Source organism: Amblyraja radiata, chromosome 20 (assembly GCF_010909765.2).
Source record: "Amblyraja radiata isolate CabotCenter1 chromosome 20, sAmbRad1.1.pri, whole genome shotgun sequence".
NCBI classification, from domain to species: Eukaryota; Metazoa; Chordata; class Chondrichthyes; order Rajiformes; family Rajidae; genus Amblyraja; species Amblyraja radiata.
Window position 1 is genome coordinate 24,354,128 of NC_045975.1, and position 27,281 is coordinate 24,381,408.

Below are 27,281 nucleotides of genomic sequence, written 5' to 3' on the forward strand. Positions count from 1 at the left end.
CGGAAGTGACAAGTCTCCCGCAGGCCGAGTAGCCCAAAGATACCCAAAGCCTGAGCTGGAGCCGGGGAGCCGGGCTCTCCCCGTAACTGGTGGCGCCGCGGACCTGAGCTCTGCCTGCAAGTGGTGGCGTCGCCGACCCTGTCGCCATGGACTTCGGCAGCGTCATCAGTAAAGCATCTGAGAACAAGGTTGATGGCCAGATCCGGGTAAGTGGCCGCCTGCAAACTCCTCGCACAGGCCCGGGGAACGGCGTCACCCCAGTGATCGCTCCCCGGGGGAGGCCCCGTGCCGGATGTAGCCGCGTCTCGTTCTCCATGCCCTGCTGCTCACTGAGAACCTGGCAACAGTTGCATTGCATCCGTTAAACACCCCATGGGAATACATTGAGCCTTCTACCCCAGGGAGAGTTGCATTGCACCCTTTACTACAGGGACAGTTGTATTGCGCCCTTTAATCACCCCAGGGAGAGTTGCATTGCACCCTTTACCCCAGGGAGAGTTGCATTGCACCCTTTACCCCAGGGAGAGTTGCATTGCACCCTTTATTCCAGGGAGAATTGCATTGCACCCTTTACCCCAGGGAGAGTTGCATTGCACCCTTTACCCCAGGGAGAGTTGCATTGCACCCTTTCCACCAGGGACAGTTGCATTGCAACCTTTACCCCCGGGGCGGTTGCATTGCACCCTTTAAGCACCCCAGGGAGAGTTGCATTGTACCCTTTATATGTGCTGGGAAGACTTGCATTGTACACTTCGAATGTCTTAGGAAGAGTTGCATTGGACCATCCAGCCACTGACAGACCCTGGGAAAAGTTCTAATGCAGCCTTGACTGCAGGGAGAGTTACATTGCAGTCTTTAACTACTCCAGCTACACACAGGCCTGTAGAGTGTAGTTATTCCAACCTTTAACCACTCCAGTCAGTCACAGGCCCAGGTAGAGTTGCATTGCACCCTTTAAACAATCATGGGGAGAGTGGTATTCCAACTTTTAAACACCCCAGCTACTGACAGGCCTCACTGATAATTAGATTACATCTTTAAAACACCCCAGTCACTACAGGCCCAGGAAGAGGTACTTTGCGTCCTTTAAGCTCCTGAACATCATGACTTGGATTCAAGAAGATAGCTTTCATCTTCCATCACCAACCTTGGTAGGAAAAAGTAAGAATATATCCTGAAATCACGCTGCTAACTTTGGTTGAATTATTGTGTGGACTTTTTGAATGAGCTTGGTAAATATCTCTCACCACTTTGACGTTGAATCTCAGTGTAATGAAGCTCAGTATACTGGCTTTGTTAGGAAATTGGCTGATATGTAAGTATCAAGAGGAGGGTAATTGTTGAGACATGACTAATGATATACTGTAAGGAGCTTTGGTGGAGAAGCATGTATTATATTTATCTATGATACCGACAGTAGGATCATAACTTTCCATAGATATGAATTCATATTTGAGATTATAAAGAATGTCTATGGAGGATTGACAGGCCTGTTCCCTGTAATGAATGTAGTTAAAATGTAGGAAGCCTGTCTCCTGCAGAACAAATGACCAAATTTGGAGTACAATTGTCCACATATCCACTGTCATTATGGCTTGTACTGAATTTAGAATTCCAAAATAAGTTTTATTCTTTTAGCCAATTGTTTGCATTAACACAAACTTTTTGCCAAAACCATAGATAAACTACAGATGTTAGTTTACAAAAAAAAACACAGTGCTGGAGAAGGGTCCTGACAAACAGCACCCATCAGTCCCCCAGATATTCTGCCGGACTCGCTGAGTTACCCCAACACTTTGTATCCCCCCCCCGGCTAAAATCACGTTTGATTGAAGGAAGCTTGAACAATATTGATGCCTATGGGAAGGTTTGTGGGAATAGAAATCTGGAAGTAGAGATTGAAATGAAGCAGGATGTAATTTGGCTCTTGTCTGCCAGTTGAAAAAGAGTTGCCATACAGGTCACAGCTGTACAAGTGGATGTCCAACTGCTTTTAAATTTGATCAGAGCTTTGATTTCCATGTCCTGTTCTGTTTGAGGTCCACCTCCCTTGGGTGGGTTAAAAAAGAGATTCCTCATCTCTTTAATGCTTCTATCATTTCCATTTGACTATGTCCTCTGGTTTTAGAAAAGGGAAATATATTCTTTCTCTTTGAAGACCATCATAGTCTATCAATTTTTTCCTATTATCTAAATGTTTATGTTTTGGCATTTTTGCAAATCTCTCCTGTTCTTCTTGCCTTTCTTGCATTGTGAGACGAAGCAGTGTGACTCGAAGTAATGTGAGACTGTTATGTAAGTAGTGTGGTATAGACACAAAGTGCTGGAGTAACTCAGTGGATCAGCCCGCATCTGTTGAGATAAAGGATGGGTGACGTTTCAGGTCGGGACACTTTATCGAACCTGAATCTGAAGAAGAGTCCTGCCCTGAAACGTCACTCATCCTTTTTCTCCAGAGATGCAGCCTGACCCGCTTAGTTACTCCAGCACTTTGATCCATCTTCAGTATTTACCAGCATCTGCCGTTCCTTTCTACACTTAGTGTGGTATACATTTCTGGCTTAACCACCTTGCTCTTGTACTATATGCCTCAGTGAATAAAGGAAAACATTTTGTGTCTTTATAACCTTACCTGCCCTTGTACCTTTATATATGAACTATGAACATACTCTAATGCACCCCCTGGTTTTCCTTGCCTCTCCTTCCATTTATTGTGCATTTCCTCAGCTGGAAGTGAATTTTCTCTGTGACACCTCCCTCTGTTCCCGTCTCTATATTTGCAGTCTTAAAATTAGCTATTTGTCTTGGTGGTTATTTTTGACTCACGCGGACAGAAATTTTGGGCGGAGATAGGTGGGGCTGTTGATCTATTTCCTTGCTTTTTTTACTTGACTTTAGAGATACAGTGTGAAAAGAGGCGCTTTGGCCCACTGAATGTGCCGACCAACTATCACCCCCCACACTAGCGCTATCCTACACACTAGGAGCAATTTACATTTTACAGAAGCCAGTTAACCTACAAACCTGTACATCTTTGGAGTGTGGGAAGAAACCGGAGCACCTGATATAAACTCACATGGTCGCAGTTATAAACCCGCAGTCAGGATCAAAACTGTGTCTCTGGTGCTGTATGGCAGCAACTCTACCGCTGCACCATTGTGCCACCCTATACGATATTCATATATGATATTTCCAATTGGTTGTTGGGAAGTTTTCATGGGCCTTAGTTAATTATAGTTGGAGAATAGGACTGGGATTTGCAACTGATTTTTTTTTTACCTTGTTAATACATACCTGTGCTTTTGAAAGGAGAGATAAGAAAAATGTGCCACATGTGCAGTTTATTTCAGGAGCAGATCTTGAACTGTGACTGCATAAATATGCTGTGTTTTTAGCTGGCGCAGGTGGTTGCATCAGGTGGGGGTTGATGTACGTTTTCAGTGTGAACACGTAGGACTTCAGTAATTCTGTAAATAAAATATAATATAAAATGACTGCAATATCCTTTTTACTACGTAAATATCCATCGTATGAGGCAACTGCCCATGATGAAGGATTATCTTTGGTGCGATTGCTGAATATTTGATAAATTGTGAAGTTTTCCATTAATTAGCCTGCGGAATATTTCATCTAACCGCACTGTAAATATGCTTTTCCCAAGTCGTGCATCTATTTTTAGGAACTTTGGTGTATTAAAATATGTGTGGCAGTAGATTTCCCCTCTGACTGCTTTCGTACCAATATGGCATACGTCTTGCACAAATTTTGCATATATTCCTCTTGTATTCATGTGTCAGTGCAGTGTCGGGGGTGTGCTGTCCTGTTGACAATATGTATTGGGTGAAATTATTTGTTCTTTTACATTTCATCATGGGCTAAGAAGGCAACCACAGAACTGAGTGCAAGACAAGGGTAGTATTTTGAGAAATTACATAGTTCTTCAAAGTGTTAGTTGTGGGATCTTATGAATTCACTGGTATTTTTGCCTGCAAAGCAACTGCAGCATTTTAAATGCATTTGTACATGGTTAGCACAAAGTTCATGTTTTCTAACATTACCACTTTGCTTCTAACTATTCATTATTCATTTTGAAAATGGTTCATAGATTGGTTCAAAAATTCAGGATAGATTTGCACTGTGGAATCCTATTTTGGAACTGTTGAAATTTCAAATTTCACCAAATGGTTTTATGGTTGCATGAGATTCAACTTGTTCTATAATTGTGGGACTCGGCACAGTGCTTTTGCACAGGGCTTACAGCTGCTATTCTTCTCAAGGAGGTTTAAACAAAGCAACAAAGTAATTATGCAAAATCTTCATCCACCTTAGATTTGCAGTAGATCCATTACCTGTCACTGTCTACATCTATTTTAAAGTGAACAAGGAAAAAAAACACCTACGATTTGAGGTATTTTCAGTTTAATGTTGATGAAACCTGAGATATGCAAAATTATTCCAATATAGGTCTTAGATAATATTTCTCCTAAGGTCCTTATCCTATTTAATTTGTTTTCAAAGTATAAGAAACTATATCAAAGCTGACTCGAGTATAAAGGGCCTGTCCCACAAGCATGCGTTTGCATGCGTCTAGCGTGACCAAACGTGGTGGCTTGAGGCATACGGCCTTGTGGGGCCGGTCCCACTTCCAACCGCGGAGGCGTATGGAGTTGTGCAGGGCTGGTGACGTCATCGCGCAACGGCACGCCGGCCAGTGACGTCATTACGCAACGCCACACGCTAAGCGTACGCCGTCAAGACGCTGCGTACGGCGTTGAGACATTGCGTACACGCCCGTCGAGGCGCTGCGTACGGCCTCAATGTGGCTGCGGGCCGACAGGCCGTTGTCGCGTGGGATTTTCGGACAGTGCAAGTTTTTTGGAGCCCTGAGCGATGTCGCGACCAGCCCCGCACAACTTCATACGCCTCCGCCAATCGAAGTGGGACCGGCCCCGCGAGGCCGTACGCCTCAAGCGACCACGTTTGGTCGCGCTAGACGCATGCTATCGCATGCTGGTGGGACAGGCCCTTAAGAATTTACTTTTGTATATTTTGATGGTGAGTAATTTGTTGATAGAACATGGAAAAGTGCAGCTATGCTTGTGCTGAGCATGATGTCAAGATAACCTAGTCTCATCCGCAGATGATCCATATCCCTCCATTTCCTACAAATTAATGTACCTACCTCAAAGCCTCTTAAACGCCACGATCGTATCTGTCTCCGCCACCACCCAGTCATTGCACTCCAGGCACCCTCCACCCTCTTTTTAAACTTGCTCTGCATATCTGCTTTAAAGTTTGCCCCTTTCGCCTTAAAACAGTGCTGTCTAGCATTTGATGCATGATTTTTATGCAGCAAATGATAAACCCATTGGCAACGTGCTGAGTTCAGGAAGATTTAAAAACAATTATAACCCTTCCTTGCACTCAAACAAATGTATTCTTCTTCTTGAGTGAACTGCAACCCTAGGCCTTCAGTCACAGTATACGGGCACCTTGTGTTTTACACAGGGGTTACGCTCTTGATAATCAAAGTGCATAAATCAAACATATTCCAGGCACCAACACAACTACGCTGCCATAAGGTACCTGGCATACTTTTGAGCTCATTATTCAAAAAATAGGAGCATATGAATTAAACTTCAGAAGTAATTAGTCAAGCGCGTATATCTAAATATGCGTAAAATATAAGGTGTCTCTATAAATATCTTTACATTGTTAGGTGGTATCAGCGAAAGAAGTACTATAAGACAGTAGATAACATCATTGCTAACGACACATAAAGCAAAATTGCATGTTACATAGACTGAAACAGTTCTTCACATCTGCAGAGCACACCAGAGTTAAATAGAAACAAGGTTCCTGGTATCTGGTTAAATCACTCCAAAATGCAAATTCGTTTATTACAGTGTCCAAAAGTATAATATATTTGTGTAACGATGTAAACCCACAAATAGCTTTTTTGAACTCTGGTGGAATCCCCTGCACAGTATGAACGATAACTATTATTCAAATTTAATGTCAGCAATTTAAAATTTCCAAATGCTTGTGTCTAATCAAAGGCTGGCTGCCAAAGGAATTACTGGTTATTTTGATGAGAGGTCAAATATCAGAGACACATTTGACAATTAACAGGAAAAAAAGGAAAATAGAATTATTTTGTCACTAATCCGACACTAATCCCATTTTGTTGTTAGTATATTTCCATTAATTTCACCCAGATTCTACTTACGCCTTTTAATTCTTAATCAAAACTTTTAGAATTATTTACCCTGTCTGTGGGAAATTTTTCTTACACTCCTAATTTCCTCCTCAAGTATACGCCTTCTTCCCTTCTACTCAAAGGATTCACTTGATCCTACCTGCCGATAATTGACACGTGCCTCATCCTCCCTGACCAGACCCTGAATATTTATGACAGTTTCCACATCACAGATGCTCCAAGGCAATCCATGTGGCCTGCCATTATAGGAGCTGCAGCTAGGCACACTTCCCACAAGTGTGGTCACCAGGAAAATTGGAACTGTCCCTGAGTGTTAGTTTAGTTTAGAGATACAGTGTGGAAACAGGCCCTATTGCCCACCGAGTCCACGCTGACCAGCGATCCCTGCCAACTAGCACACACATTACACAATAGGGACCATTTTACAATTTTTACCAAGCCAATTAACCTACAAGCCTGCACGTCTTTGGAGGGTGGAAAGAAACAGTGGAACTAGTAGGACAACTGGGGTGGGGGAGAGAGAAGGGATGCAGGAGTTACTTGAAATTAGAGAAATCAACATTTATGCTGTTGGGTTTTAAGCTGCCCAAGCAAAATGTGAGGTGCTGTTCCTCTGATTTAGGTGTTGCCTCACTCTGACAGTGGAGGAGGCCCAGGACAGAAAGGTTAGTATGGGAAGGGGAGTTAAAATGTTTGGCAACCAGGAGATTGCGCAGGCAAAGATGAACAGTTCAGCGAAATGGTCGCCAAGTCTGCGATTGGTCTCGTCGAAATAGGAGCTAGCACAGGGAGCACTGGCTGCAGTAGATGATGTTGGAGGAGATGCAAGTAAACCTCTGCCTCACCTGAAAGGACTGTTGGAGTGCCTGGATAAAGTTGAGGGAGGAGCTTGAACCTGGATCATTAGAGCTGAGGGGTTGCAGCCTCATCATGCATCACCGTTGTCTCACCCAGCATGTCACTTGCTGCCATGTTCACAGTCTCAATTCCAAAACCCAAACTTTATATCATTTAATGCCACTCTATTTGCTTCAAGTGTAGTTTCCAAAATGCTAATATCTTGGGCTGAGTGCCACAGCCTATTGATGTCTTGAAATCCAATCAAAATGTGTGCAGACACCGTATCTGATGTCTGTGCAATAAGTTTAATACCTTGTACGCAGGAGATGTCAACCCTTTGCCTTGGATAAATGTGTCACAGCTAGTGATGAGTGAACAAGTAACATTGATTACATGTCAGAACTAACCCCTTGGGTGCAATACTGCATCAGGAAATACAAACACCTGAACATAGCTCTGTATACAAGAGGATATTGTGCACAATAATCTTGATTCATTGTCTTCAGTTTTTTTTAATTGACAGCTGCAGCTTGGAAACAGGCCCTTCGGCCCATCGAGTCCATGCCAACCATTGATCACTCCTTTACACTCGTTCTATGTTATTCCACTTTTGCATTTACTTCCTACACACTAGGGGCAATTTGCAGAGGCCGATTAACCTCCAAATGTTCTCCGGAGTTACTCCTGCACTTTGTGTCGTTTTGTTGTAAGCCAGCATCCACAGTTCCTTATTTTTATGTGCTATTTTAGATGCTGTGTTCACCCTCACTTTGAGCTGGAGGTGATTTGAGGAAAGAAAGTTCTTTCAGCGATTACTGACAACCCAAATCAATGAAAAAACATTTCTGCTAAAGATTTATTAATTCAGTTTACACAAAGAATGGGTATCTGTGCCCATGGTAGCGTAGTAAAAAACAGCTCTTTGAAGAATGAGGAAGAAACGCAAGAAAAAATGTGCTGAAACGTTTAATAAACAGAGTTTGAGATTCCCAGTGGCAGATAAATAGTCTAGTTTACAGCACAAGTATGCTCAGGTTAACCTTTATTTGAGAATTGTTCACTTTTTAAGCTTGTATTGATTATCTCTGAGGAAACCAGCTAAAAATTAAAAAATGACTTGCACAAGTCCAAACACAACAAGAAAGCTCAGTGTACTATTTCTGCATGTAACAAGAGATTAAAGTAAATGAGGCATGATGCGCAAAACCTTTAAAATTGAACTATCAGACAATGCAGAAATTTTTTACGATAACAACCAAGGTTTCTAATTAAAGGGCCTTTGGCTAAATCCAAAACCCTACACAAATTTTTCAGCTCCTTCAAAGATCTCAGCCTGTCACCTCAGTTTCCTTTCACAAAAAATAGTTATAATGCAATTTGCCTACTAGTGCCTAGTCCAACACAACCTTGAGTTGAGATCCTTCTTCAGACTGAAATGTCACCTATCTATGTTCACCAGGGATGCTGCCTGGTGAACTGCTGAGTTACTCAAGGACTCTGTGTCCTTTTAATCATAAATAGTATCGTGATTTGAAATCAATGATAGGCAATTTTTTCCCATGATTATCCGTCAAAGTTGATTGCCTCTCACCTAAGCCAAAAATTTTATACCATAAGACATGGGAGCAGAATTAGGCCATTCAGCCCATCGAGTCTACTCCGTCATTCAATTATGGCTGATCTATTTTTCTCTCTCAACCCCTTTCTCCTGCCTTCTCCCCGTAACCTTTGATATCCTTACTAATGAAAAACCTATCAATTTCTGCCTTTAAAAAATGCACAATTTCTTGACCTCCACAGCCATCTGTGGCAATGAATTCTATGTACAATAAAAGACTTTAATACTTTAAGAATGAGGAGTAAGCCATTTAGAACGGAGATGAGGAAACACTTTTTCTCACAGAGAGTATTGAGTCTGTGGAATTCTCTGCCTCAGGGCGGTGGAGGTGGGTTCTCTGGATGCTTTCAAGAGAGAGTTAGCTAGGACTCTTAAAAATGTGGAGTCAGGGGATATAGGGAGAAAGCAGGAACGGGGTACTGATTGGGGATGATCAGCCATGATCACATTGAATGGCGGTGCTGGTTCGAAGGGCCAAATGGCCTACTCCTGCGTCTATTGTTTATTTGCCAACTCTGGCTCTGACCTGGATTCTCGTTATTTTTCACAAATTCCTGTTGTAAGAAATTGTATCTCAGGCACATCTTGTATTTCAAAACTCTTAGCAAGCTCATTGTAAATTGTTTTTGTGGTGCAGTAACTGTGCTGTTGCTTGGTGAAATCTTGCAATGATCTTTGCACAACCAAGTTCCACAACTAGTAAATAAAAACATGGTGAGCTAATTTGTTTCTGGTGGTAAATATTATAAAAGGGATTGTGTTGTTAAATGTACAACTTGGAGGAATTTGATTCAATCTTGTGGGTGTACCTGCCTCCACCAGTCCCCTCTTCCAGCTTTCTCCCCCCTACCGCAATCAGTCTGAAGTGGGGTCCCAGCTCTTAACTAGCATCTTCAGTTCCTTTATCTCCAACCATAATATTTGACTATTTGAATAGTCAATTTAACAGGACAATAGAGCAATTTTCCCAACTCTTTGAATTATTACTGTTGCTTCATATCTCTGACTAATGTTTGCCAAATCAGCAGAGATTGGGGAATGAACCATGGCCTGCCTGTCTTTGTCTTTCAGTGTACAAAGAACAATGCAGCACTGGAACAAGACCTCCGGCCGACAATGTCAGTGTCGAACCAGATGCCGTTAAACTAATATTCTCTGTCTACATGTGATCCATATCCCTCCATTCCCCGCATATCCATGTGCCTATCTAAACTTCTCTTGGTACCATTATCGTATTGGCCTCCACCACCACCAATGGCAGCGCGTTCTAGACACCTACCACTCTCAGTGTAAAAATAACTGCACCACACAACCATTTTTTAAATTTTGCCTCTCGCCTTAAAACTATGCCCTCAAGTCTTTGATATTTCAACCTGGGGAAAAAGGTTCTAACTGTCTACCCTATTTAGCTGTATCATTTTACAAATATTCAATCTCTCAGCCTAGATGCTCCAGAGAACAATCCAAACAAGCTATAAGCATCTGGAACAACTAATTTACTTGCATTTCTACATATTACAGTAGTCATCTTTTACTAAAGGTTCGAGTGAACAAATTACATATGATTTATTTTGTTCTTTGTTCAACAGAAGCGTTACAGCTTGTCAGTGAAACCTCCGAAGAAGAGCGAACAATCGAAAATAGTTCCATCTTCAGCCGTGCAGGCCTTTCTCAAACGCAAGGATCAGGAGCTGAAGAAAAAAGGTACAGCAGTTAAAAAGAATGTTGATGTACAGTTTTGTGAGATGTGTCTCGCTTTCTTTTACAGTTTTTGTCTGCATGAATTTCTAGACCTGAAACATGTGATAGAGGGCATAAGTAACAACACCTTGAATGCTGCCTATCAGTGATAGATGTCTGTATCTCGCGAACACTTGCCAGGCTTTGTCCTGTCCCCACCTCTCTTCCAGCTTTCTCTCCCCCACCACTTAAAGTCTGAAGAAGGATCCCGACCCGAAACATCACCTATCCATGTTCTCCAGAGATGCTGCCAAACCCGCCGAGTTACTCAAGCACTTTGGGTCTTTTTTTGTATAGCATCTGCAGTGCCTTTGTTCCCAATATATTATTTATCTACCGATCAGTTTATATTCAATTTCTCATTTACTTTGTCCCTAATAACAGATTTTGGAAACTTCCCCAAATGCAATGATAGGTCTAATTCCTTATATGGGAAGATGCTTGTTAAGATATAGATATAGATATGCCATTTATTGTCACTATACATGTACAATGAGATTAAAAGCAGCTCGTACTCAGTGCATACATATAATTTAGTACAAAAAACAAGAAACAGAAAACAAAACAAAGGGGGGGGGGGATAGGTGCATAATTCTGCGGCACTATATACATATCTATAAAGGCAAAATGGTGAAGGATGAATAGGTAGTATTCTTAGGCAGATGTTTAAAAATTATATTTAAATATTAAAAAATTATTTAAAAATATTTAAGATTACAGTTACAATACACATTACAGTTCCAAATTTCAGTACGTGGATAGAATAGATGGAAGTCCGGGTGTTGGGCTGTGAAGTCAGTGCATGTGTGAGTTAAGAGTAGTTATGACTTTCGGAAAACAACTGTTCCTGAGTCTATTTGTCCTAGTTTTGATGCACCTATAGCGCCTTCCAGAGGGCAGCAGGTCGAACAGTCCAAACGCAGGATGGGAGCTGTCCTTGATGATATTCTTTGCCCTGCTAAGGCAGCGGGAGGTGTAAATATCCCATCAGGGAGGGGAGAGGGCAACCAATGATCTTCTGTGCTGTCCTAGTTACCCTCTGAAGCCTCTCCCTGTCTGCCATGGTGCAGCTGCCGTGCCATGCTGTAATGCAGTATGTCAGCAGGCTCTCGATGGACGAGCGGTAGAAGGTCAGCAGCAGGTTAGAGTCCAGGTTGTGCTTCCTGAGAACCCTCAGGAAGTGCAGCCGCTGCTGAGCCTCTTGATGACCGCTGTCGTGTTGTCTGTCCAGGAGATGTCAGCTGAGATAAGGACGCCGAGAAACCGGAAAGAGCTGGGACCCCACTTCAGACTGATTGTGGTAGGGGGGAGAAAGCTGGAAGAGGAGACTGGTGGAGGCAGGTACACCCACAAGATTGAAAAGGTTGAAAAAATATCTAGACAAGCCCAAAGTATAGAACACTGCAGATAGAATAGAATGCCTTTTATTGTCATTCAAACAGTTTGCTTTTGAACGAAAGAACAAAAAAACCCAAGACCCACACTTAACACAGTTTACATAAACATCCATCACAGTGGATCTCCAACACCTCCTCACTGTGATGGATGGCAAAGTCTTATCTCTTCCCTTTGTTCTTCTCCCGCGGTCCAGCAGTCCAACTGCAGCGTTGAGGCGAACTGGGGCTCCCGATGTTAAAGCCCCCGGCGGGCGATAGTAAGTCCTGTGGCCGTTTAAGCCACGGCGGGCGACATTAGGCCCCGCTCCATGTCCTTTAAACCCGGCGTTTTCCAGCAGGAGAAGTTGCCGTTGCGGGAGCTCCGAAAAGCGGTCTCCCACCAGGGACCTGGAGCTCCCGATGTTACCGTCCACAGGGCCTGCGGCCGGAGCTTCCGAAGCCCCGAAGTCGGGTCGCAGCCGAGCACCATCGGCCAGCTCCGCGTTGTCAGGTCCGCAGGCTCCGCGACTGGAGCCTTTAGGTTGGCAGCCGGCTCCACGATGTTAGGCCCAACGACACTGGAGACCCGACAAGGAAAAAGTCGACAAGGAAACAGCTAAAGAAAAATAATAAAAACTAGGGTCAAGACATACATTTAACGAGACAAAAATTAACTGTAGTTGAGCCGCTGCCGATAGGCTCCACCACACCAGATCGCATGCTGGTCAGTGGAATTCTAATAGTTAGATACTTGATGGGGAGCATCGACATGGTGAGTCAAAGGCCAGTTTCTCCGCTGTCTGACTGATAAATGTTTTAGAATTTATGGATTTAGATTTATAGTGATAAAGTGCAGAAGCAGGCATCTCGGCCCATCGAGTCCGTGCCGACCAGCGATCTCCCCGTACATTAGCACTATTCTAGACACTAGCGACAACTTACAGAAACCAATTAACCTACAAACCTGCACGTCTTTGTGATGTTGGAGGAAACCAGAGCACTCGGAGAAAACCCACGAGGTCCCAGGGAGAACATACAAACTCCGTAGAGGCAGCACAGTCAGGATCAAACCCGGGTCTGTGGCATAGTAAGGCAGCAATTCTACTGCTGCACACTGTGCCACCTTGTGTTGTTTTGTAAATGATTGGCTGAGCCTTCCACCAACGCCTCCCTACAGTTTCTCAAATATAGAGACACAAGGTGTTCAAAAGGGAACTGCAGATGCTGGAATATCGAAGGTACACAAAATTGCTGGGGAAACTCAGCGGGTGCAGCAGCATCGATGGAGCGAAGGAAATAGGCGACGTTTCGGGTCGAGACCCTTCTTCAGACTGATGTGGGGGTGGGGGAGGGGGGCGGGAAGAAGAAAGGAAGAGGCGGAGACAGTAGGCTTTGGGAGAGCTGGGAAGGAGGGAGAAAGCATGGACTACCTGAAATTGGAGAAGTCAATGTTCATACTGCTGGGGTGTAAATTACCCAAGCGAAATATGAGGTGCTGCTCCTCCAATTTGCGGTGAGACTCACTCTGGCCATGGAGGCGGCCCAGGACAGAAAGGTCGGAATGGGAGGGGGAGTTGAAGTGCTGAGCCACCGGGTGATCAGGTTGGTTAATGCGAACTGAGCGGAGGTGTTGGGCGAAGTGATCGCCAAGCCTACGCTTGGTCTCACCGTTGTAGAGCAGTTGACACCAAGAACAGCGGATGCAATAGATGAGGTTGGAGGAGGTGCAAGTGAACCCCTGCCTCACCTGGAAAGACTGCTTGAGGGGGGAGATAAAGCGACAAGTGTTACATTTCCTGTGGTTGCAAGGGAAAGCACCAGAGGTAATTCAGTGAATCAGGCAGCATTTCTGGAGATGAATACAAAATGCTGGAGTAACTCAGCGGGTCAGGCAGCATTTCTGGAGAAAAGGAATAGGTGACGTTTCGGGCCGAGACTCTTCAGACAGAGTCAGGGGAGAGAGAAACTTAAGAGGTCTGATGAAAAGATTCCGAACAAATCAGAGCCAGCACCAATCACCAAGGAAACATGGAGCCAATCGGGACCTTTCTTCAGGTTAAAGCAAGATCCCGAACTGAACTCAAACATCATATATCCATATCCTCCAGAGATGCTGCCTGACCCGCTGAGTTACTCCAGCACTGTCTTTTTTGTTTCTTGATTATAGTTGGGGAGATCTTCCATGGTTAGATGTACAAAATAATGCTTCTCTATAATACCATCAGTTTCGTTGTATTTATGCCTAACCTGTATCTTTTTTTCTATCATGTAGATTTGGTAGAACAGCAGCGGAAAGAGGTACTACTAGCAAAGCGAGTGGCACTAAAGCATGATCGTAAAGCCAGAGCAATGGCGACTCGGACTAAAGACAATTTCAGAGGTTACAATGGTATTCCCATGGAGCAGAAAGGCAAAAGAAGAGCTGATGATGATGAGGGAAAGGAACAAAGAATGGATGACAGCAGTGAGGAGTACTATGATAGGGAGCAGGTGGAGGATGAAATGTCAGAAGCTGCCAATTCTGACAGTTCGGGAGAATTTGTAGAGCAATTGGATGAGATATCGGATAATCAGCATTACAGAAAGCCTGAGGTTGCATTTAAACAGCTGAAACGCCCGCATCGAGAGCCCGAGAAACCAATGAAGGAGCCCAAGAGAGCGTATAAAGAACCAGACATAGTGACAAAAGTGCCAGAACAAGCTCATAAAAAGGCAAGCAAGTCCCAAGTCCCAAAGAAACCACCCATGAACTTCACAGATCTCCTAAAGCTGGCTGAAAAGAAACAGTTTGAGCCAGTAGAGCTTAAACCCGTTAAAAAAGTGGAGGAGAAGCTACATACTGCGGAGGAACTGAAAGAACTTGAGTTTCTAGAGCGCAAACGGCAAAAGCAGAACGACAAAATGAAATCTGAAAAGGTGGTCACATTTTCACAACCAGTCAGCTCGTCAAAGAAAGAACCGTCAATTAAAGGCAGTAAAAGCACAAACTTGGCGCAAGGAGAGAAAAGTACTGTATCCAGAAACAATAACTCGGTGTCTGCCAACAATATTAGCAAAAATCCCAAAACTTCATCTGGTGAAAGATTACCTTCTTCAGCATCTCACAAGGCACCCACACAAGAGAAGTCCAGATTAGGCAGTGGCTGTCCCACCTCCAAAACGTCTGGGAAAACTGCAGTAAATGTCTCTGCCAAATCTGGAAATAGCTCCCAAGTACCAAGCAAAGGATTAAAACCTGGATCGAATGGAAGCCACTCTGCATTGTCTTCAAAACACACCCAGAAAAAAATCAGTAGACCGACATCAACTGGAAAAGCTGACAATGCTTCCCCAAGACACGAAAGGACAGAGTCTTCAAATCCGTTGCACTCCAGAAGTGCAAGTAGTTCAGCTCCTGAACGACACAAAGCTTCCTCTGGCTTTAACCAAAAGCAAGCAAGCAGTGCAAGCCACTTGACCCAAATGCAATCGAGCAGCTCAGGCCACTCTAGGGCCAACAGTGCAAGTAATTGCAAGCCTTCTCATGCAGGAGCCTCGGACTCCACACGGCTGAAAGAAAAGAGCAGCTTGGGCACCCCAAAGCGTAACCCTGGGTCTCTGCAATCAAAGAGCACTAATGCCTCAGGATCGATACAACCGAGAAACACCGGATCGATGAGACCTGAAAATACTTTGCCTGTGCCCACGAGACATGGGAGCGCTCCAAATTCTGGGGTGGCACGACCTGGAGAATTGAAGCCCAAATGTACTGTGGTATCAGAGACTATATCATCAAAGAACTTTCTTTCAAGGCCCAGCAATGGACCGGTCATCAATAAGAAACCACCACCACCACCAGGGTACAGGCCAATGATGCACCCACCAGGTATGAGATAAAAACCATGTAATTGTAAATTTTAAAGATATGTTTTACGTATTTTATGGCCTAGAATGTCGAAGGTGGAAAAGAAAAACCTTACCAACCCAAATGTGAATCCCATCCCACACTGTCTTGGCAAGCAAGTTGCCAGGACCCGTGGGCCTGAGGTTTAGGGAGAGGTTGAGTAGTCTAGGTCTCTATTCCTTGGAACGCAGGAGGATGAGGGGTGCTCTAATAGAGGTGTACAAAATCCTGAGAGGAATAGATCGGGTAGACGTACAGAGTCTTTTGCCCAGAGCAGAAGAATTGAGAACCAGAGAACATGGGTTTGTGAGGGGGGAAAGATTGAATAGGAATCTAAGTGGTAACTTGTTCACACAAACGATGGGGGGTGGGGGGTATGGAACGAGGAGCTGGAGGAGGTAGTTAAGGCAGGAATTGAAATCCCCATCCTTCCCCCCCCCTGTCCCCTTCCACCAATATTTCTTCCCATAGTTTCACATTTAATGCATCTTCTATCCTTATCTCTGTATCTCACACCTTTTATCCTTCCATCTCAGTCCTTTGTCTAGCCATCTGGCAGTCAAAAAAATCCCTGCATCTGTATCCACCTATTGCTTGCCAGACTTTGTCTTGCCCCCACCTCTCTTCCAGCTTTCTGCCCCCACCCATACCCTCCCACTACAGTCGGACCGAAGAAGGTTTCTGTCCTGAAAAGTCGCGGCACAATGGCACAGCGGTAGAATTGCTGCCTTATAGCGCCCGAAATCCAGGTTTGATCCTGACCTCGGGTGCTGTCTGTATGGAGTTGTACATTCTTCCTGTGACCGTGTGGGTTTTCTCTGAGTGCTCCAGTTTCCTCCCACCCTCCAAAGACATACAGGTTTGTAGGTTGGTAGACACAAAATGCTGGAGAAGCTCAGCGGGTGAGGCAGCATCTATGGAGAGAAGGAATTGGCGAAGTTCCGGATCAAGACCCGAGACCCGAAGAAGGGTCACGACCCGAAATGTCGCCAATTCCTTCTCTCCACAGATGCTGCCTCACCCACTGAGTTCCTCCAGCATTTTGTGTCTACCTTCGATTTTACCAGTATCTGCAGTTCTTTCTTAAACAGATTTGTAGGTTAATTGGTGTCGGTATAATTGTAAATTGTCCCTAATGTGTAGGATTGTGCTAGTGTATGGGGTGATCGATGACCGGCGTGGACTTGATGGGCTGAAGAGCCTGTTTTCATGCTGTATCGCTGAAGTCTAAAATCACCTATCCATGTTCTCCAGAGATGCTGCCTAACCCGAGTTACTCCATCACTTTGTGTCTTTTATTTTGTAAACCAGCATCTGCAGTTCCTTGTGCCTAGATCTTTATTGTTCTTTTGCGATTCTTGGCAACATTGAAATGTTACATCTGAAGACCTGGGGAATGATTATAATATCTTCACTGCAAAATGTCACTGACTTGAGAGATGCTGTGTTCTCATGACTGAGTGGTAGTGTATGGTTTGTATTTGTTAATTGGCCATTAGCGAATGGATTTGCGATATATTACAATGATTTGGGTTCTATGCCACAGGACGTCCTCCAAGGCCACCTGGTCCAATATCCTACAAACGAAGACTGGACGATGACGATGATGAGGAATACGACTCGGAAATGGATGATTTTATTGACGATGCTGGAGCATCACAAGATGAAATCTCAAAGCACATCAAGGAGATCTTTGGATATGACCGATCCAAGTAAGCTAACTTTTCTTGTGGAGCAAGTGACCTTGCTGGGTAGTGAGACTTAGGCTATCTTGTATAGAAAATCCAGATCACTGAATTAAACCTTAAAAATGGACAGTCAGGGTGCTAATAGGAAGTTGTTTTTTATCCACCCTCTATTTCACTCCAAAGAAGGGTCCTTAAATGACCTGAACATCACTCACCCTTTTTCTCCCGAGATGCTGCTCAACCCGCCGAGTTAATCCAGCACTTTGTTTCTGTTTTTGGTATAAACCAGCATCTGCAGTTCTTTGTTTCTATATTTTAACACAAGTTGCGAACCTGCTACTATTTTGCAGCAAACTGAGTGAAATACCATTGAAAACTCTAAAATTAATCTTCCTATTGATAGATTGGTGTTAAATCTATTAAGAGCATTTGAAAGCTCCGGGCCTTTACTCGCTGGAGTTTAGAAGGATGAGGGGGATCTCATTGAACCCTACTAAATATTGAAAGGCCCAGATAGAGTGGATGTGGAGAGGATGATTCCAGTAGTGGGAGAGTCTAGGACCAGAGGGCGCAGTCACCGAATAAAAGGGCGTACCTTTAGAATGGAGATGAGAAGGAATTTCTTTAGCCAGAGGGTGGTGAATCTGTGGAATTCATTGCCACAGACAGCTGCGAAGGCCATCGTTTTTAAAGCATAGATAATATGTTCTGATTAGTAAGGGTGGCAAAGGTTATGGGACACAGGAAGGAGAATGTGGTTGAGGGGGGAAAAGTAGATCAGCCACGATTGAATGGCAGAATGGACTTGACGGGCTGAATGCCCTAATTCTGCTCCTATGTCTTAAATATGGATCCAAGGCACATGGAAACTTTAGATAAAGATACAGTATCTACTCAAGAATATCCTTTCTCCACAATTACCACAAATACCTAAAGAATGCTTAGTTGGCTCCAAATCTGTGATGAGTTTGCACACAAGCCTGGTAGCAGTGAGAATACTGCAATTAAACTGTGTCCCTGGGCTACTACAAAAGATAAAAGGTTTCTCTGGGCCATCTACTGGGGGGAAGGTATTTCAGGATTTCGTCCGAAGATGCAATATTGGAATCTTGAGCAAAAATACGAAGTGCTGGAAGAACTTGGTGGCTCAGCCAGCAGCATTGGAGGGAATGGACAGAAGGATCCCAACCCAAAACGATGGCTTTCCATTCCCTCCGCAGGTGCTTCCTGACATGTTAACGTCCTACAGCCCTTTGTGTTTTACTCAAAATTTGGGCTGATGCTGATACCCATAATACTAGATTAACCTTGCTCAAGACAGAAGAGGTAAGGGGAAGGAAGGGCTGAAGAAATTAAATGGTGTGGCTCTTAAATGAGATATGGAAAATAGGAAAATATAATTTATCGAGAATGGGGTTGAGAGGGAAAGATAGATCAGCCATGATTGAAAGGCAGAGTAGACTTGTTGGGCCGAATGGCCTAATTCTGTTGCTAGAACTTATGAACTTCTAGTGCCGCCTCCCTTTTCTGATTCGTTAACTTCTATTCTGGTAAGGTACTCCAAATTTAGTCCAACTGTTTGTCCCATCTTTATTCTGTTCTATGTTCTTGGATTTAGTTGGAGAGGAAATGTACATCTTGTTGATCTTACTATTTTTTATTCTTTCATTTAAAAATCTTAATAATCTAAGAAACCCTGAGACTTGACTTGTTAATGCCTGTTCCATGGTCTAAATTTATATAATCTTAGAACTGAAAGTGCTATTTTTCTGAAAGCAAAATATTGCTCATATGGAAATTTTTGAATTCCCCAGCAGGTTAGAGTTAGTGTTTTACGTTACTGAACTTTACATTACTGAACTTTACATTTTCTTGCAGCACCCTCTCAAGCAACATTTTATTCCGCTAAATTGGTTTCAGCTATTAATCATATTACATCTTTCTTAGAATTACTATCGAATCACCACAAATTATGCCTGGAATTCTATCTGCTTCAATCTTTACAGATGCCTCATGTCCTGACTATTTCTAGTATTTTTAATTTTGACTTGAGGCTGGACTGTGATATGGTTATTTATTTGTCTGGTGTGCGGCAACATTTGAATAGCAAGGTGGACTTCCAATATGTGTTTGTGTAATATATAACTATTAATAATATCTTTATTTAATATTCATCATTGATATTGAGTTATGTGGTAAGTGGGCAAACTCTAGGGCAGTGCAGCGGTAGAATTGCTGCCTTAAGTGCCAGAGACCCTGTTCAACCCTGACGATGGGTACTGGCAGTACAGAGTTTGTACATTCTCCCTGTGACCGCATGGATTTTCTCCAGGTGCTCTAATTTCCTCTCTCACTCTAAATGTACAGGTTTATAGGCTAATTGGCTTTGGTAAATTTGTAAATTGTTCCTACCGTGTAGGATCGTGATAGTGTAGTGGGGTGATCACTGGTCGGCATGGTTTTGGTGGGCCGAAGGGCTGGTTTGCGCGCTGTATCTCCAGAGTCTAAAGTAAAGTCTAAAGACTTGTTCTTTAAGTTGAGTGGGCAAAAGTCTTGCTTGGTGATATCCGTATCATACCTGAACTCGCCATGAAGTAAATTTATTTTTGAGTGATTAAGGATAAATTTTGAACAGACTGATTTATTTGAGAGGCTATACAGTGATAATCTTTGCAGAGCTGAAGTTTGCAATGCAGGAGGGTTGGGAACGGGAAATCAAGGTCTTTACTCAGTATCTAACCCACTTTGTTATCTGATCACTCGGTAGAGCAATAGAGGATTTGTGCTTGAACGTTTTACACTCGTGCCTCAACATTAACTTTTAACAAAATACTTTGAGATTAAATCTTTATCAAACAAGTTTCATGAGAATAAAAGTGCAGTAAACCCTTGTCTAACGGACCCCTTCATAACGGAATTTGACTCAAGAGGACGGACCTGCCTACACCATCCCAGCTCCACCACCTCCCAAGCCCCGGCTTCCAACGCCAGCCCCAGCTCGCAAAGGCCCAGCAGCAAGCCTTTCTTCATCCATCGCACCGTCCGGTTGACGCGGCTGTTGTTGCAGCTCACATTATAGCCCCTGGGGCCAAATCGCTGCCGCCGACAAAACACACTCTGTCACTATGGGGCTCCCTCCCCTCTCACCTGCTGCTGTTGCTGCTTTCTGCTTGTCGCCGATTTGTTAGATGCCTCCTCCTCCTGTGGCTCTGTCCATGCGGCCTCCCTGGCATCCGCCGGCATTCTCCACCTTGGAAAATGTCAGCGTATGCCGGGGTGAAGGTGGAGGAAGGGGGCGGCAGTGGAGGAGGGAGGAGAGAGGAGGGACTAAACAAGGCGAGGAGGAGTAGAGACGGCGATGGAGCAGTGAGTGGACAAAGTGACAGCCGAACAGGAAGAAGCTGCAGCTGGTGAGAGGGAAGGGAACCCCGTGGTGATCAAGCACGTCCTGTCAGTGGAGGCGACCCAAAGAAGGTGTTGTCCCCAAAGGCTACAATGTGAGCCCCAACAGTCTTGTCAACCAGACCATGCGGTAGCCGGTGAAAAAGGGCTCGCTGGTGCAGATCAGCAGCATCTATGCCTAGTTTTCAGGTGAAATGACACAAGGTGTTGAATGGACCACGCAGATTGAATCAGTCTGAAGAAGTGTCCCGACGTCACCTGACAATGTTCTCCAGCAATGATGCCTGACCCGCTGAGTTACGCCAGCATTTTGTGTATAAACCATTATCTGCCTGAGGTGGCAGTACTGGTTGAAATAAAATGCTGATTCTGATTAACATAATGTTCCATTCCCCCTCATGTAATAAAAGATGGTTATAGATATGCAGCAAAACGTACAGATACAATAAACGTACCCGCCCATATCCTCTTTCCACAGCTAAGAGTTATTGAAATGTATTGATGAAGAATTGGGTCCCTGTGAGGTAACTGCCTCGACCTCCTTCTGTGTTTCAGGTACAGGGATGAAAGTGATTATGCTTTGCGATCTATTGAAAGCAGCTGGAAGGAACAGCAGAAGGAGGAAGCCAAAAGGTAAACATGTGTGGATATTACCTGGAGGAGATTTTATATTTTGTATATCTCTGTGTATTTAGTCCATCGGGATGACGGCCATGTCACTCATGACATAACCTCCTTACAATTAGACATGGCATTAGACCATGTCCTGACAATTTCCCTCTTCTCCAAGACACGATGCCTTGCTAAAACTGATCTTGAGTACCAGTTACTCTTCCTTCATTTGCTCTACAGTCCCTAGTTTAGCATAAACTCGACCAGATATATAACTGCTTTGAAGAAGATCACTATCTCCACACTTGTGGCAAACCTCTGGATAGCAGCTTAGTTTATTGTCATGTGTACCGAGGTACAGTGAAAACCTTTTGTTGCATGCTAAGCAGTCAGCAGAAAGACAATGCATGATTATAATTGAGCTATCGAGAGTGTACAGATACATGATAAAGGGAATAGCATTTAGTGCAAGATTAAAGATAGTCCGAGGGTCTCCAGTGAGGCAGATAGTAGCTCAGGACCGCCCTCTAGTTGGTGATAAGATGGTTCAGTTGCCTGATAACAGCTTGAAAGAAACTCCCTGAATCTGGAGGTGTGCGTTTTCACACTTCTGTACCTCTTGCCTGATAGAAGAGGGAGTGACTGGGGTGAGACTCGGCCTTGATTATGCTGGTACCCTTGCAAAGGCAGCATGAAGTGTAAATGGAGTTAATGGAAGGGAGGTTGGATTGTGCAATGGGCTATGTCACAATTCTCTGCAATTTCTTACGATCTTGGATGGAGCTGTTCGCAAACCTCTCTGTTGCATCCCGATAAAACGCTTTCTACGGTTCTATCTGTCGACGTTGGTGAGAGTTGAAGACGTGCTGAATTTCCTAATCCTTTTTCTTAAGGGAATAGAGGTGATGGTGTGCATTCTTGGCCATTGCTTCAATATGTGTGGCCCAGGACAAGGTATTGGTGATATTTACTTGTAAGTTTGTATTGCCATTACCTTGGTTTTTATAGTGTAGATCCAGGAACAACTAATACAGCAATGAGAAGGGGGATAATTAGTCATTCAGGCTTGATGGTATATTAGGTTCTGCAAGACCTTTAGGAAAATCTGAGGATTTGTTTTTGTAATGCATATAACAAATGAATTGAGAATGCTTAACGCAAATTTAATCTCTTGATTCATTTGGCATGGACGGGGTGGGCAGTCAGAACTTTTTTCCCCAGGGTGGAAATGTCCAGCACTAGAGGTGAGAAGGAAATAGGCAACGTTTCGGGCCGAAACCCTTCAGAAGGTCTGAAGAAGGGTTTCAGCCTGAAACGTTGCCTATTTCATTCGCTCCATAGATGCTGCTTCACCCGCTGAGTTTCTCCAGCATTTTTGTCTACCTTTGATTTTCCAGCATCTGGAGTTCCTTCTTAAACATTTACTCTACTGGCTATTTGTTTTAATATGTCACTTGACATTTAAGCAAAGCAAACTGGTGAGACTAATTTGTCTGTCATTCCTATAAATATGGATGCTGGAGAATCTAAAAGATGGGGAGAAGGTGAAAGCTCTTAAAATATGTGTTCACAGTGGTGAAGCGGTAGAGTTGCTGCCTTATAGCTCCAGAGAAGCGTGTTCAATCCTGACTACGAGTGCTGTCTGTACGGAGTTTGTACATTCTCCCTGTGACTGCATGGGTTTTCTCCGGGTGCTTCGATTTCCTCTTGCACTCCAAAGATGTACAGGTTTGTAGGTTAATTGGCTTCTGTAAATTGTAATTGACCCAAGTGTGTAGGATAGTGTTAGTGTAAGGGGTGATCACTGGTCGATGTGGATTCGATGGGCCGAAGGGCCTGTTTTCACACTATCTCTAAAAGCCTAAAAGTAAAAGTATATTGCTTATAAAACATGAACTACCTTCTTTTGCAGCTTGCGTTTGGGTATAATGGAGGACGCGGAAGAACTGAGAAAAGAGGAGGAACTAAGAAAGAAGATGAAACCTAAGAAAAATGCGTCTTAGTTCATTGAAGACATTTCGGCATATTTATATATTATATTTATATTTAAAAACTCTGGTTGTATTTGAGGTAATATGCACTAAAGTAAGGTATTTACTTTATACACCATGGAGCTCGTAATTGACCAATTGAGGAGAAAAGTTAAATTAGCATTAAAGAAAGCAATGGTGATAGTGAAAGTAATTTTACATAATTAATTGGTGCAGCACCACGTTTTTCTCCTGTTCCTATCTAATGTGTTAGATAAGGTGTTCTTTTAGTTTGTGCCATAAATTTTAATTGTGACCCAGGCCTTGATAGCTCCAACATATTAATTTGTCACTAATAACGTTTATCACATTGCAGATTTAAGGGCGTAAACCCTTGCACGCTGTGACATGTACCAAGTAGCATCTACATCCTGGTTGATCTATAATGTGTCCCTTTTTCATTTTGCTTCCGGCGACAGGTAGTGCAGTAGATTGGAAATGACCTTTTTATCGTTGACGTCCCTAATTTAACCCTGGATCCTGTGTAAAACGGCTCTTTTTTTGCCCATGAGTTTATAGCTCAAATCACAGATGATGTGTTCAATTTGCAGTTGCATTTGGTGAAACCCCAAAGTGCCTGAACTGGGGGAAAATATTAAAAGAATCCAAATCTATTATTCAACCTACAGTAACTCGCACTTCCATTTGTGGCCACGAAATAGACTTTGTATAATCTAATTTATTTTTCGGTGCCATGCCATCTGCCGTATTCTTCAGCAAGGAAATTCTTCCACGTTTCCTCTCATCTCTTAATTTAACTGAATTACATTTCTGTGTCCTCTGATCCGAATCCTCTACTTTTGCGTGGTTTGAGTGGGGGGGGGGGGGGGGGGGGGGGGGGGTTGAGACTAAATCAAAAGACACTTTGTTGCAGCAGCTGTGTAGATTGTATGTGCTGCACCCAAGTGTGTCATACCTCCCTTGGAAGTACCAGAATCTGAGATTGGGTACGTAAAGTTGAAAACATTTCAATTTGCCTTGATTATGACAGTATTTTTTCATGAAAATAACACTCAATAATGTCTGTGCAATTTATTTGAACCTGCATCTTGCATTAGAGCAAAGATTGAAGATCACAGTTTAAAAAAAAATACTGATATAGATTTTGTAAGCTTTTTGATGAGAAAAATGCAAGTACAGATGCATTAAATATAATTGATATTCTGTACAATAAATTTTTATTACATAATTTATCATATCAAGTTGTATTAATTCTTTTATGGTTTTTTGCACTGATAATTGCAGCTCAACATGGCAATTGAGGTAGTCTAGAGAAGCAAGACAACATCTGAACATGTTTAAAAGATTAGTGATTAGTAAATTTTGTTATGATTATTAAATCATTCGCGACATATCTGCAGTTCATCCACTATACATTGGCTGGACTGCTGTATAGTCGACCCCTCTCCCCCCAATCATTTACTCTGGGAGCACCCCCCGCCTCCTCTCCCCGCCTCCTCTCCCCCCCCCCATCCTCTCCTCCCCCCCCCCCCCCCATCCTCTCCTCCCCCCCCCCATCCTCTCCTCCCCCCCCCCATCCTCTCCTCCCCCCCCCCATCCTCTCCTCCCCCCCCATCCTCTCCTCCCCCCCCCATCCTCTCCTCTCCTCCCCCCCCCCCCATCCTCTCCTCCCCCCCCCATCCTCTCCTCTCCTCCCCCCCCCATCCTCTCCTCCCCCCCATCCTCTCCTCCCCCCCATCCTCTCCTCCCCCCCCATCCTCTCCTCCCCCCCCATCCTCTCCTCCCCCCCCATCCTCTCCTCCCCCCCCCCCCATCCTCTCCTCCCCCCCCCCCACATCCTCTCCTCCCCCCCATCCTCTCCACCCCCCTCCCCATCCTCTCTCCCCCCCCCCCATCCTCTCTCCCCACCGAGTCCACACCGACCATCACACTAGTTCTGCATTATACGACTTTCTCACCCACTCTGTAAACACTAGGGGCAATTTACAGAGGCAAATTAATCTGTTAAGTAACGCTAGTTGAAGGTACTTTTTGAAATAATGTTGATCAAGTAATTCACCCTTATTGACGAATCCACTACCTGTATTCACTTGTGAATGACATCCATGTCATTTAATGAGATTTTCAAACAGTGCAATTAATTTACAAAATGATTAAGTATGTTGGATAGGCTTGTGTTACAATATGTGAGTACTGCATTTAAGAAGCAGCAGTTTAAAGAGGTCTGTGACGGGTGCACCACCACCTTAGAGTCATAGAGTGATAATGTGTGGAAACGGGCCCTTCGGCCCATCTTGCCCACACGGTCCAACAATGTCCCAGCTGCACTAGTCCCACTTGCCTGCGCTTGGTCCATATCCCTCCAAACCTGTCATATCCATGTACTTGTCTAACTGTTTCTTAAACAATGGGATAGTCCCAGCCTCAACTACCTCCCCTAGCAGCTTGTTCCATGTGCCCACTGCCCTTTGTGTGAAAAGCTTACCCCTCGGATTCCTATTAAATCTTTTCCCCTTCGCCTTGTACCTATGTCCTCTGGTCCTTGATTCCCCTACTCAGGGCAAAAGACTCTGCATCTACCCGATATATTCCTCTCATGATTTTATACACCTCTATAAGATCTGCGCTAATCCTCCTGCGCTCCATGGAATAGAGACCCAGCCTACTCAACCTCTCCCTATAGCTCATACCCTCTAGTCCTGGCAACATCCTCGTAAATCTTTTCTGAACCCTTTCAAGCTTGACAATATCTTTCCTATAACATGGTGCCCAAAACTGAACACCAATGTCTTATACAACTGCAACATGACCTCCCAACTCTATATTCAATATTCTGACTGATAAAGGCCAAAGTGCCAAAAGCCTTTGTGACCGCCTTATCCACCTGCGATTCGATCTTCAAGGATCTTCAATGCACCTGTACTCCTAGATCCCTCTGTTCTACAACACTACGACCATTTACTGTGTAGGTCCTGCCCTTGTTCGACATCCCAAAATGCAATACCTCACACTTCTCTGTATTAGATTCCACCAACCATTCCCCTGCCCACCTGGCCAATCGATCCAGATCCTGCTGCAATTGTTCATAATCATCTTCACTATCTGCAAAACCGCTAACTTTTGTATCATCAGCAAACTTGCTTATCTTGCCCTGTATGCTCTCATCTAAAGGATGAACACCCCTTCTAGGGACTCCATTTTGTCATTCGTCATTGCAGTACATCCATTAGATGCAGCCTAATCTGAGAAACCTTGGCTTGCCAGCACTGGTATAACTCATCAGTCCGAAGAAGGGTCTCGACCCGAAACGTCGCCCATTCCTTCTCTCCACAGATGCTGCCTGTCCCGCTGAGTTACTCCAGCATTTTGTGTCTACTGGGTATAACTCGCATCTCAAAGCTGATGTAAAACTAATATCTCAAAGTTGTATGGTTGATTAGGCTTGAATGTGGATGAATAATACGAATTTGGTAATAATTGGAATTTAATCAAAGTATTTAGATGCTTTATATACAAAGCCATCGAGTCATACAGCATCACGTGAACTCTGGCCCAACCAAGCCTCTGCCGCCCCTCAAGTGGCACGGTGGTGCAGCAGTAGAGCTGCAGCCTCACAATGTCACAGTGTCCAATTGGCCGACTAAACCACGCAATTTTGGGGTGTGTGGGGAAAATCACAGCTCCCTGGGGAAACCCACTTAGTCACACGGAGAATGTGCAAACTCCACATGGTCAGCACCCAGTCAGGATTGAACCCAGATTGCTGGAGCGGGGAGGCACAAGTGAAACACGAATGTACTGTAGCTTATAAGCTGGACTGTGTTTGGGAAGATAGGTTCTGACTGTCACCCTTTCTCATAGGATGGAAATATCAAATACTACAGTGCACAGCTTTAAAGTGAAAGGGAGAA

The 27,281-nt window shown here is 43.9% G+C and overlaps 1 protein-coding gene and 1 long non-coding RNA gene across 2 annotated transcripts; one reads left to right on the forward strand and one right to left on the reverse strand.

Annotated features, from left to right (window-relative positions):
- On the forward strand, positions 1 to 24,600 carry spty2d1 (SPT2 chromatin protein domain containing 1). The gene is made up of 6 exons (XM_033039056.1): positions 1 to 206; positions 10,268 to 10,382; positions 14,067 to 15,659; positions 17,224 to 17,389; positions 21,323 to 21,400; positions 23,292 to 24,600. The coding sequence occupies exons 1-6, from the start codon at positions 147 to 149 to the stop codon at positions 23,380 to 23,382; spliced, it is 2,103 nt and encodes a 700-aa protein (XP_032894947.1). The 5' UTR covers positions 1 to 146; the 3' UTR covers positions 23,383 to 24,600.
- LOC116984725 lies at positions 16,958 to 26,307 on the reverse strand. Its single transcript, XR_004415110.1, has 3 exons — positions 26,255 to 26,307; positions 24,696 to 24,697; positions 16,958 to 16,969 (listed from the first exon to the last, which is right to left on the reverse strand). It is a non-coding gene; the product is annotated as an uncharacterized LOC116984725 (long non-coding RNA).
- Positions 26,308 to 27,281: the final 974 nt, after the last annotated feature.

Coding starts and splice junctions, on each gene's coding strand:
- spty2d1 (XM_033039056.1), top strand. CDS start 147: ATGGACTTCGGCAGCGTCATCAGTAAAGCATCTGAGAACAAGGTTGAT. Junction 17,390..21,322: donor TTTGGATATGACCGATCCAA/GTAAGCTAACTT, acceptor TCTGTGTTTCAG/GTACAGGGATGAAAGTGATT. Junction 21,401..23,291: donor CAGAAGGAGGAAGCCAAAAG/GTAAACATGTGT, acceptor CTTCTTTTGCAG/CTTGCGTTTGGGTATAATGG.